Here is an 11,851-nt window from a genome sequence, read left to right as displayed (position 1 = left end):
GTTCTCTCTGTATCCATAAATCAAATATGCCAATCAGCCACCAGTAAATATACTATATTATAAGTTTCTAAATACTTTTCCCTTCACTCAATCTTCCATCACATGGCAAATTACATCCTAAAAATTAAGAGGCTGCAGCTTTTCTGCATTTGAATTGATAATACAACAGTACAATAGAGGTCTTACAATGTGTCAGCTAACTTTTGGATCCTCGCTTTACAGCTTAGCTTACAACTATGAATTTGCCACCTTCATTAAGTGGACACATGAGTGACGAAGAACTAATTGGACCAATAAGGAACTCACCCATTTAATAATTTCTTCTTAAGTAAAAACAAAAACAATTCTGTATCTCACTTTCCACCATAAAATATAATAATCTAACATTTCCCGAAGGGCAAAAGAAACATTCAGCCCCAACCCTAACAAATGTATTTGGCAGCTTCACTCGTAGTTAGTATATAGTTACACATTTAATCATCTATCCATAAATGGTTAAGACAAGGTCCAGTTGGAAAGTAAATCAGAACTTTAGTGAACATGTAATCAAATTGATGCATGCAAACCGAAATGACTAAATAGGTAGTAGTTAAAATGAAAACGATTTGAAAGGCATTTTATCAACACGCTCCATCCTTTCCGTGACTACATAAACGATGCAGCTCTCTGTGTAACTTGGATCCAAGCCAGAGATGTTGACATGGGGGTGGGGGGGTTGATCTAAAAAGGCAGCTCACTTATAGTATCCTCTGAGTGTTAAACTCCTCAACGCTCCCTTCATCCCGATACCATTCACTGGCCAGGGAGGAGACACTGCTGTGTAAACAATGGCATGCTGTCAAAGCAGTCCCCAGGTGGAAGATTGTGGGCCGCAGCCAGCAGCAGGAAGGATGGGGGTAGAGATGATAGTTACGAGTGTTTGGAGGTGGTACAGGCAAGTCTGGGTTCCGCCAGTATGCTATGAAAGAGTCTGTTGCTCATTGGGTGGCTTTGGTTTTCTTGCTTTTGCTTTTCTTGTCTTTCTTCTTAAGGCCGTCCATATGTGCTCTCAGGAGGTTAGAGTATGCCTGACAAGTTGAAAAGAGGAGTTTGTCAAGAGGAACGTGTTTAAATTATTTGCTAAATCATTTTTAGCATTACATAGATCTAGTCAAACAAGACAATGTGCATTCAGTGCTCCAGTGATGCATTTGTTACAAAAACCATACCACAATGTCAGTACCTACCATCTGGAACTTGATTACTTCTTTGGTGCTAACCTGGCGATAAAAGGAAAACTGATTAGCACTACTGTCTGCAAGGTATAGCAAATAATATGGATTTATTTCAACAGCGAAGTTAGAGTTCAACATCATAGTACCCTCAAAGCTAATCACTAAGCTAAGGATCCTGGGACTAAACAACTCCCTCTGCAACTGGATCCTGGACTTCCTGACGGGCCACACCCAGGTGGTGAGGGTAGGCAGCACCACATCTGCCACGCTGATCCTCAATACTGGAGTTCCCCAGGGGAGCATGCTCAGTCCCCTCCTGTACCCCCTGTTCACTCAAGACTGCATGGCCAACCCCATCCTTAAGTTTGCAGATGACACAACAGTGGCTGCCTGCCATACAGGACCTCTACACCAGGCAGTGTCAGAGGAAGGCCCTAAAACTGTCAAAGACCCCAGCCACCCCAATCATAGACTGTTCCCTCTACTACCGCATGGCAGGCGGTACCGGAGTGCCAAGTCTAGGACAAAAAGGCTTCTCAACAGTTTTTACTCCCAAGCCATAAGACTCCTGAACAGGTAATCAAATGGCTACCTGGACTATTTGCATTGTGTGCCCCCCCCAACCCCTCTTTTTACACTGCTGCTACGCTCTGTTTATCATATATGCATAGTCACTTTAACTATACATTCATGAACAAACTACCTCAAATTGGGCCGACCAACCAGTGCTCCCGCACATTGGCTAACCGGGCTATCTGCATTGTCCCACCCACCAACCCCTATTTTACGCTACTGCTACTCTCTATTCATCATATATGCATAGTCACTTTAACCATATCTACATGTACATACTACCTCAATCAGCCTAACCGTCTGTATGTAGCCTTGCTACTTTTATAGCCTCGCTACTGTATATAGCCTGTCTTTTTACTGTTGTTCTATTTCTTTACCTACCTATTGTTTACCTAATACCTTTTTTTGCACTATTGGTTAGAGCCTGTAAGTCTACAACTGTTGTATTTGGCGCACGTGACAAATAAACTTTGATTTGATGTCAGAACACCCAAGAGCAATGGACAACATAGATTCCGACCCTACGCTTGCTTACAGCTGCACTGGGGTCGGATAGGCTTGCTGTTTACATTAAGCCACCGCAGATCCGGCTCAGAAATCACACCTCAACCCAGGGATGTGAAATTGCGTTGCGCTCAGAAATGGTACGTTTTGAAGTAACTGCTGTTTTCATCCTCATGCTAGCTAGCAGTAGCCACAGCAACCATTATGGAATGGCACGTCGCATTGAACAACAAAGGAGCTGATTGGCTGACACTGTCATTACAAAATGGCTGTGGCTTATGCAACCGAGCATGAGGACGAAAAGGGCAGGTTCCTGAAAAACAAGCACTCTCGCACCGGTTCCACAGTGTCTTAATCGAAACAGGAAGTCTGTCCGACCCCAGTGCAGCTGTACGCAAGCGTGGAGTCTGAATCTAGTCTGGCTAAATACTAAGTAGAGATGTATGGACTAATTGCCTGACTAGGTAAGAAAAAGATTTTATTCTAAAAATCAACCAAACCATCATAAATCACTTCTTTGCCACATGTTGTAGACTGACCACTGTGCTGATTTTCTTCTTGCCGTCTGACGCTCTGAGTAGACACTTGTTGTCTGCTGGTTCATAACTCTCTGGGTGGCCTTTTCTGGGGACTGGTTTGGTTCTCCCGTCATCTGTAAAGTTCATGACAACAAACTACAGGTCAACAGGATTACTCACTGTAGTTGGACTGATCAGACAGCCTTAGATTCAATAACCCTGAAGCAACTACCAGCAGATAGTCACAAGAAATGAAAAAAAAATTACACAATTAAAACATTTGCACTGAGAAAAGCACCGGGGATGGACAGCTTTCCCATAGAATTGTATTTTATATTTTGGGACATGGTAGCGTCTCTATTTACGTAAATAACAACTCATGTCACTCAATTCAGTACTTCCTAGGTTCATGTATCAAACAGTTACTTCAGTTATATTAAAACCAGTCAATTCTGGAGTTCAACAGATTAGACCCATACATTTAAAAAAAAATGCAACAATAAAATGATTAAACTCAAGGGCAACAGAATAGCAAAAGTATTCCCAGATTTGATACATATTAATCAAACAGTGTTTATTAAACATAGACACAAAATACAAGAACATTTCTCAGTATAATACAATACGCAAAAAGATGTAGATTTCTCAATGGCTGTTGATGCAAAAAATGCTTTTGGTCGTCCTTGGAACCATTCAAACTTCCCAGCTGAAATAATACATTCAATTCAAATATATAAATATCCAAAAGCAAAAATACAGTACATACCCCATAATGACAAAGCAAATACAGGTTTAGAATTTTGAGCCAAGGACTACATGCTTTCTGGTAAGTTGAGGGGTGTTAACTCACCTGTTTCCATACATGTTTCATTTTAAAACATTTATCTTACAAAGGAGTTGTTTAACTGCTTAACTATTTATCTCTACTTGGAATTGTATTTGGGATTTTTTAACAATTTTTTTCCTAATCTTTACAGGAAAATTCCACAGGCTCTATCTGATGTGTGGAGCCATTTCAATGCAGATAATGTAGAAGGAAAAGCTGTGTACATTTGCAAATACTGTGCCAAATCATATGTGACAAATGCAACAAAGATGCAGAATCATCTGGCCAAGTACATAAAGTTCCCTCGGCGCTCACAACAAGCAACCTCTGACAAAAGTCCATCTACTTCTATTCGAGGTGAAAAGGATGAATCAGACACCTTACGATAGCAACAGCTCATGGTCCTCCTGGAATCAGAAGTTTTTTGGACTCAATGGTGGAACATAGTCATACTGATGAATGTTTTGCTCAAGCTGTGTATGCAATTGGTTCACCTCTGATGCTCACAGGCAATGTGTATTGGAAGAGATTTCTGAATGTTCTTCGCCCAGCATACACCCCTCCAACCAAACGTGCTTTATCTACTAATTTGCTGGATGCAGAGTTAAAGAGAAAGTCAAGCAAATCATAGAGAAAGCAGACTGTATTGCAATCATCTCTGATGGGTGGTCGAATGTTCGTGGGCAAGGAATAATTAACTACATCTCCACCCCTCAACCAGTAATCTACAAGAGCACAGACAAGGGACAACAGACACACCGGTCACTAAATTGCAGATGTGCTGAAGGCAGTCGACGACCTTTGACCACAGCATGTATTTGCACTGGTGACAGACAATGCTGGAACATGAAGGCTGCTTCGTCTAAAGTGGAGTCCAACCCTCACGTCACACCGATTGGCTGTGCTTCTCATGCACTGAATCTGCTCTTCAAGGACATCATGGCACTGAAAACATTGGATACGCTCTACACGAGAGCCAAGAAAATGGTTAGGTATGTGAAGGGTCATCAAGTTATAGCAGCAATCTACCTCACCAAGCAAAGTGAGAAGAATAAGAGCACCACATTGAAGCTGCCCAGCAACATGTTGTCATCATGTTTGACAGTCTCCTGTAGGGGAAGGAGTCTCGTCAAGAAATGGCCATATCACAGTCTGCCGATATGGACTTCCCCATCAAGAGGATCCTCCTGGATGATGTATTTTGGGAGAGAGTGGTAAAAGCAGCCTGAAATCTATAGCAGTAGCCATTGCACAGATTGAGGGAGACAATACTATCCTGTCTGATGTTCAGACTCTGCTTGCAGATGTAAGAGAATAAATCCTTCCTGCCCTGCCCACATCACGGTTGCTCCAAGCAGAATAAACTGCAGTTCTGAAATACAAAAGAAAACATGAAGACTTCTGCCTGAAGCCCATACACGCCGCAGACTACATATGCTGGCAAGAGCATCCTCTCTGGTGCAGAGATCAACAAGGTCGATGGTGTCAACACTACCGTGTCTCGCCACCTTGGCCTGGATGAGGGCAAGGTTCTTGGCAGTCTGGCGAAGTACACTTCCAAGCAAAGGCTTTGGGATGGAGATGCAATATGGCAGTGGTGCCAACATATCTCATCAGCCACCTGGTGGAAGGGACTTTGTGGATCTGAGGCTCTTTCCCCTGTAGCCTCCATCATCCTTCAAATCCCACCAACATCAGCCACCTCAGAGCACAACTGGCCCTTGTTTGGGAACACACACACACACCAAAGCACACAACAGGCTGACCAATACAAGGGTGGAAAAATTGGTGGCCATCTGGGCAAATAAGAGGCTTTTTGGGCCTGACAACAAGCCATCCATAACAAGGTTGGAAAGTCACAGTGAAGATAAGGCCTCAGTCTGATGTTCCATAGGTGGACATTGAGGAGGTCCAGGATGAAGACATGGAAGCCGGAGAGAAAGACAACCAAAAATGTAGTTTCTAGACTATCATTTTACAGATATTGAAAATGTTCTGGGGAGATGCGATGGATCATTGGGGATCATTCAATATCCATTTCCTTTGTTGTTCAGTGAAATTATCCCATGTGAAGAGTAAACTAATTTAATTAAAGTTCAATTCAAAATGTTTATTTTATTTCAATTGGAAGGATTTCATCATTTGCAATTATGTCTACTTATGATAAGGGAAGAGGTTTTTGTTTCTGTCTCCATATGATATGGTAAATATATAAAATGCAAAAAACATCTACATATAAATGTTATTAATATTAATTTGCATATATTTCCGTAAAGTCTATCGGAAAGTTTCCACCTCTGAATATTCCTCAAAATGTGCAACCTTATACCCAACAAGAACCGAGGCTGTAATCGCTGCCAAAGGTGCTTCAACAAAGTACGGAGTAAAGGGTCTGAATAATTATGTAAATGTAATATTTCAGTGTGTTTAATACATTTGCAAAAATGTCTAAAAACCTGTTTTGCTTTGTCATTATGAGGTATTGTGTGAATATTGAGGAGAAAAAAAAATGTAATTTATTCAATAAGGTTGTAATGTAACAAAATGTGGAAAAAGTTAAGGGGTCTGAATACTTTCCGAATGCACTGTACCTGACTAATATTGAAAACGAATGCCCCCTTAATAACAAATATTTCTAGAAACTCAGGATATGAAATTAATGTGGAAAAACATGTAATGGCAATAGGAAAAATAACTAACGATCTACAGCAGAAGTCTCCAACCGTTTTCTAGCATGAGAGCTATTTAAAAAAAATTTATCCGTCATAAGCTACTCTTTTTTCTCTAGCTTTCAAATAGGCATGTTCTTCGCTTCTCCTCTCTCCTGCAACTCTTCCCCAGGTCCTTAGTGTAAAAGAGAAAGTAGAGCACTATGTTCTGTCAATATACCTGGTACAATAATGGTTACTAAACTATTAAGGGGGCCCTATTAAATGTTATTTCCCCCCCAAAATATGCTTTATATTTTCCCAAATTAACTTAAGCTTTCCTGGTTCTAGATTTTTGGGGTTTTCACTCTTAAAATGAGAATTATTCATAGAGAAACAACAAAATTGGATGTTCTGAGTCCATGTCAATGAATAAATCACATTTAGATTTGAGATAAATTTAGATTGGAGTGTAAACCCCCTTTAAATCGCACATCTAGCGAGTGAGGAATGTGTGGTCTAAATTGCCGGTATAGCGATGTTTCTGTGCTGCTGCTGCTCATTTCATGGCAAAGTGAACAAATAGCAAAGAATAGATACAAATTATATTCCTTCTCATGATATACTTCTGCCAGGTAAGCCTACTTTGCAGTTAACATTTAATTTAAATGTTTTTGGGGAAAGTACTTCTGCCAACCCACAAGATGGTTATCACATCCACTGGCTACACAGAGTGATAAACAAAAGCGCACACCACACAGACAGAGGGGCAATATTGTTGGAAATGAACAGGCAGATAGTGTGTTAGGTTTGGGTTTTTAAGCCAAGTGGCTATCCAGGGATGGTATAATCTAAATGTTGCTTTTCTTAGATAGTAGATGGGAGCTTGCGGTGTCTGATACTTGTGAGATTTGTTTATGACAGTTTGCTGTGGAGCACGTGAAAATTGCATGCACTTTCAGAAATCCCGCTATGCCCTCAGACTAACCATCAAACAAGCAAAGCGTCAATACAGGATTAAGATTTAATCCTTCTACACCTGCTCTGACACTCGTCGGATGTGGCAGGGCTAGAAAACTATTACGGACTACAAAGGGAAACCCAAACGCGAGCTGCCCAGTGGCGCGAGCCTACCACACGAGCTAAATGCCTTTTATGCTCGCTTTGAGGCAAGCAACACTGAAGCATGCACGAGAGCACCAGCTGTTCTGGATGACTATGTGATAACGCTCTCGGTAGCTAATGTGAACAAAACCTTTAAACAGGTCAACAGTCACAAAGCCGCTGGGCCAGACGGATTACCAGGACGTGTACTTAAAGCTTCCGCGGACCAACTGGCAAGAGTCTTCACTGACATTTTCAACCTCTCCCTGACTGAGTCTGTAATACCTACATGTTTCAAATAGACTACCATAGTCCCTGTGCCCAAGGAAGCGAAGGTGACCTGCCTAAATGATTACCACCCCGTGGCACTCATGTCGGTAGCCATGACGTGCATTGAAAGGCTGGTCATGACTCACATCAACAGCATCCTCCCGGACACCCTAGACCCATTCCAATTCGCATACCATCCCAACAGATGACGCAATCTCAATTGCACTCCACAACGCCCTTTCTCACCTGGACAAAAGGAACACGTGAGAATGCTGTTAATCGACTACAGCTCAGCATTCAACACCATATTGCCCACGAAGCTGCTTGTTTGTTACCTATGCATAGTCACTTCACCCCCACCTACATGTACAGATTACCTCAACTAGCCTGTACCCCTGCACACTGACTGGTACCAGAGCCACCTCCTGTATATCGCCTTGTTATTCTTATTGGGTTACTTTTTACCTGGTAAATACCAAGTTGGTAAATACTTTATTCTTCTAGAACGGCACTGTTGGTTAAGGGCTTGTAAGTAAGCATTTCACAGTAAAGTCTACACTTGTTGTATTTGGCACGTGGCAAATAAAGTTTGATTTGATTTAAAGAGGAACACAAAGGATGGAGCTAAGAACATTAACACCTTCTTAGTTAAGAACACTATAACATGGAAGAAAATTAAACAGATTGTACAAAGAACCAATATTACTGCCTAAAAACACACCACTATGGAACAATTCTTGGATAGCTTTTCAGAATCCACTGATAAATTGACTCACATGGACTACTAAAGGCATAGAAACCGTAAATGATGTGGTAAAAGTAAATAAATATTTCCCTGCCAGAATTAAAAAGCAATTTTGGACTGACCAATGTAGACATTATCAAATATACTGTATGCAACATAAAAGTTATATTTCACATAAGCTTTCAGGTCAAAATTGGGACATCAGAGCAAAATTGAGGGAATCCTATTTGAATCAGAAAAACATACTCTAAAAGATACTTTAGAAATAAATGTAAGCTATTGGAACCAACAAATAAAAATAACTGATATTGGCACAAGATGTAGGGAGTGTTTGTTATATTCAAACTACATTACCGTTAACAAAAATGTGGCTAACCCAGTATAAATTAATGTATAGAATGTATTATACAAGAGACAAAATTCAAATTATACAGCACCATGGCAAAGTCATGTCGTAAGTGTAAAACTAACAATGACTCAATAATGAATGCATTCTGGGAGTGTTATAAAGACCAAAAGATATGAGCAGAATTAGAAAGCTGGCTGTAGGAAGTTTTACAATGTAAATGTACGTTTAATCTGTGTTATCGGCAGTTTTCAAGACATGGCATATGGGAGTGTGGTGAGATAAACAATATTGTCCAAACCATTGGGTGTCACTTATATCGAAGAAGCTATTACTTAAATACTGGAAGTTAAATGATACTCCAATGTTGAGAGAATGGAAGAATCAAATGCTTTATTATTTAAATATTGAAAAAAGTCTGTCAACAAACAGAAACAACATAACACAATATAAAAAGTAATATGAGGTAGTCTTAAAAGTATTAGAAACAACATTGGGTGTGGATACGTTGGGGACATTTGGGTCTGAACATATGTGATGTTATACATCTAGGTGGAAAGGTATTACGGCTGTCCCAGACAAAAAAATAGATTGTGTGACCGAAAGCCGACCAATTGATTGGTAGAAATGTTTTACAATGTATTTTTCCATATATAGACACACCCTATGTGTTTTAATTAAATCAAATATACGCTTGTCTGATGAAATACAACACAAATGACTCAAGAGGGAGCCAGAGATCAAGATAACCAGAAGCGAAAAACCTTAACCTAACCCCGACTATTCTCCTTCAGGTCCTACTGGCTTTCACAACAGTTAATATCCTGAAGATGGCGTTAATAGGCTACACGAGGAGTTGGTAACCTTTCTCATGTGGAATGCCTACCGATCTGCGTGCCACTTATGGTTTTCTTATGCACAATTTCGTGGAACAGTTTCATTTAATTTATAATAACGTCTTCATATCTAAAAATCATTGTCATGTGGTTAATCAAAATTCTATCCAAATGTAAATAAAAATGATACAAACCCAAAAAGTAACTTATATTGCCAACTATGTAAAAAATAGCCTACACAAAGCAACAAATAAAAATACTGCAGCCTGCAGGTAGAAAATATCCTAAATATTGGCTACACATGGCCTTTCTGCAACGAACTTGAAACATTGTATCAACTATCAACTTGGCTCCAGCCAGAAGTTCAAGCTAGCAAACTTGCAATTTATAAAATATTCTGGGCCCTCAGAGTTTCCCGCGCCAGTAAGCCCTGGAAAGATTTTTCAACTATTGTCATTCTCAATGTATGTAAAAACAGACTTTGTTTGCTTGCTGTTTGAGGTTAAGAAAACATTACTTTGAGAAACTCCACAGCTCATTAGTGTCATTGTGTGCTCTTCAAACAACATGTCCACTCTGACAATGATCATGGTAAAAGACTGGAATAATAATAATATATTGAATGTATTAACATAAATTACCATAACCAAACAAAAACTGTAGATGACAAATTAACAGTAAATATAAACTATTACTGATGATATATGCAATGGGGGAATTGATACACTAACAATCAAGGCAAACAATTCACACAATTAAGTTATGAAATAATGAACGTGCACAAATTGGCAGTAGAGTAATATCTGGGGTGAGACGTGCATTTTAGCCTTACAGACCTTGGACTGTGCCATCCACCTGGCCTCAGCAATGGATTTGTTCACTGAGATGGGCGCGAATCAGACAGGCGTCTTGTGCCATAAAAATATATATTTGCTACTGCTCGACTAAAAAAATCCCCGTCGACCAACAGCCAAACAATAGACCCGTCGACTAATTGGGGTCAGCCCTAAAAAAAGGTATGCATGTTAAATATGCACTATGCAGAATCGCTACGCAATTTCATGGTTGCTAAAATTATAATAGTTTGCTTTACAAAACAAGCAAGTTATAGAGTATCATTTTACTGTCTAAACCACTCTGAAATATATTTTCCATAACCAAAAACATTGTATTTTCAGCTGTTTAAAGCTGGTGTACAAAACTGAAAGTAAGAGGCAAAAATGTTACTTAACAGGAAGCATAGAAATAGCACACAACATATCTACCGTTTCTCAGAGACTTGCGTTCAATGAGAATGATAGCTCTATAACTCACATTTGTGTGTGAATTTGGTGGAGACGCCCAAAAAGTAACATATTGCTGCTTTAAGTATATTGTTTTTGTCTATGCATGTTTGCTTGTAAAAAAAAAAGCTGCTAAAAGTTAAATAAAATGTATACATAAATATCACTGTAAATGTAAACCTCTGAGGTTGAGCTCAAAAGAGGATATAGGCCTAATATGAACATTTCCTGGAAGAACTGAAGGATAAACTCGGCCACCAAATAACGTTAAGTCACAGTTGACAAGATCTGAGCACTTACATTTCTTTAACGTGATGGCAACACTGCCTGTGGTCCTGCATTTCTGGAACAGCCGTGTCAGCTCCGTCAAAAACTAGAGGAAAATAATCAGATGTAATTTAGGTTCGTTAACAGTGTTATCAACTGTGGTGGTAGCTTGTATGTAACGTTATGTTAATACTAGCCAGCTGTCTAATGAGCTAACGTTAGCTACCTAACTCGCCGACATATATCCATGTGTGTGTGTAACGTCAGATATATCTTTTCGAACTCACTCTCTACGACCTAGCTATCTTGCTAGCTACTTCTAAATAAAAACTTGTCCAGTATTTCTTATTCTATAAAGTTGACCACAGAAGCAATCCAAACGAATAGTTAGCAAATGCAAGCTTGCAGGCAGACGTGGTTTATTTCCCACTTATGCCAATGCAGAATACTTATCAAACTAAACCAGTCTTCTAATAGAGACAGTATCTAACTAAGATGTACTACATTAGTCGATGGAGCTTTCTATCATACCGAGTCGTTTTCAAGTAGTACCATGATTCCCACTGCAATTCTGTAACTTCAGCTAGCTGGCTAGCCTGTCAGAAGCACACGTACTACAACATGAAATTCTGCTCCGTGACCTTTCAACTTACAAAGTACACCCTGAATAATTTACATTACCGCCATCTAGTGTAGAGGAAAAAAACACAAACCCTT

The 11,851-nt window shown here is 39.8% G+C and overlaps 1 protein-coding gene across 1 annotated transcript; it reads right to left on the bottom strand.

The window, feature by feature from the left end:
- Positions 1-305: 305 nt before the first annotated feature.
- Positions 306-11,815, bottom strand: LOC118368364 (signal recognition particle 14 kDa protein-like). The gene is made up of 5 exons (XM_035752406.2): positions 11,666-11,815; positions 11,168-11,240; positions 2,831-2,943; positions 1,227-1,259; positions 306-1,067 (listed from the first exon to the last, which is right to left on the bottom strand). Exons 1-5 carry the CDS (start codon positions 11,687-11,689, stop codon positions 978-980), a joined length of 333 nt encoding a protein of 110 aa, XP_035608299.1. The 5' UTR covers positions 11,690-11,815; the 3' UTR covers positions 306-977.
- Between the last annotated feature and the right edge of the window lie 36 nt (positions 11,816-11,851).

This window comes from Oncorhynchus keta, chromosome 35 (genome assembly GCF_023373465.1).
Source record: "Oncorhynchus keta strain PuntledgeMale-10-30-2019 chromosome 35, Oket_V2, whole genome shotgun sequence".
Classification (NCBI taxonomy): Eukaryota; Metazoa; Chordata; class Actinopteri; order Salmoniformes; family Salmonidae; genus Oncorhynchus; species Oncorhynchus keta.
This window is presented reverse-complemented; position numbering and strand designations above follow the sequence as displayed.

Bases quoted from the DNA above. Each gene is read 5' to 3' on its own strand.
- LOC118368364 (XM_035752406.2), bottom strand. From the start codon at position 11,689: ATGGTACTACTTGAAAACGACTCG. The intron at 2,944-11,167 runs GTAAGTGCTCAG...TGAACTTTACAG, and splicing joins TGCCATCACGTTAAAGAAAT to ATGACGGGAGAACCAAACCA. The intron at 1,260-2,830 runs GTCAGTCTACAA...TTTTATCGCCAG, and splicing joins AGAAGAAAATCAGCACAGTG to GTTAGCACCAAAGAAGTAAT.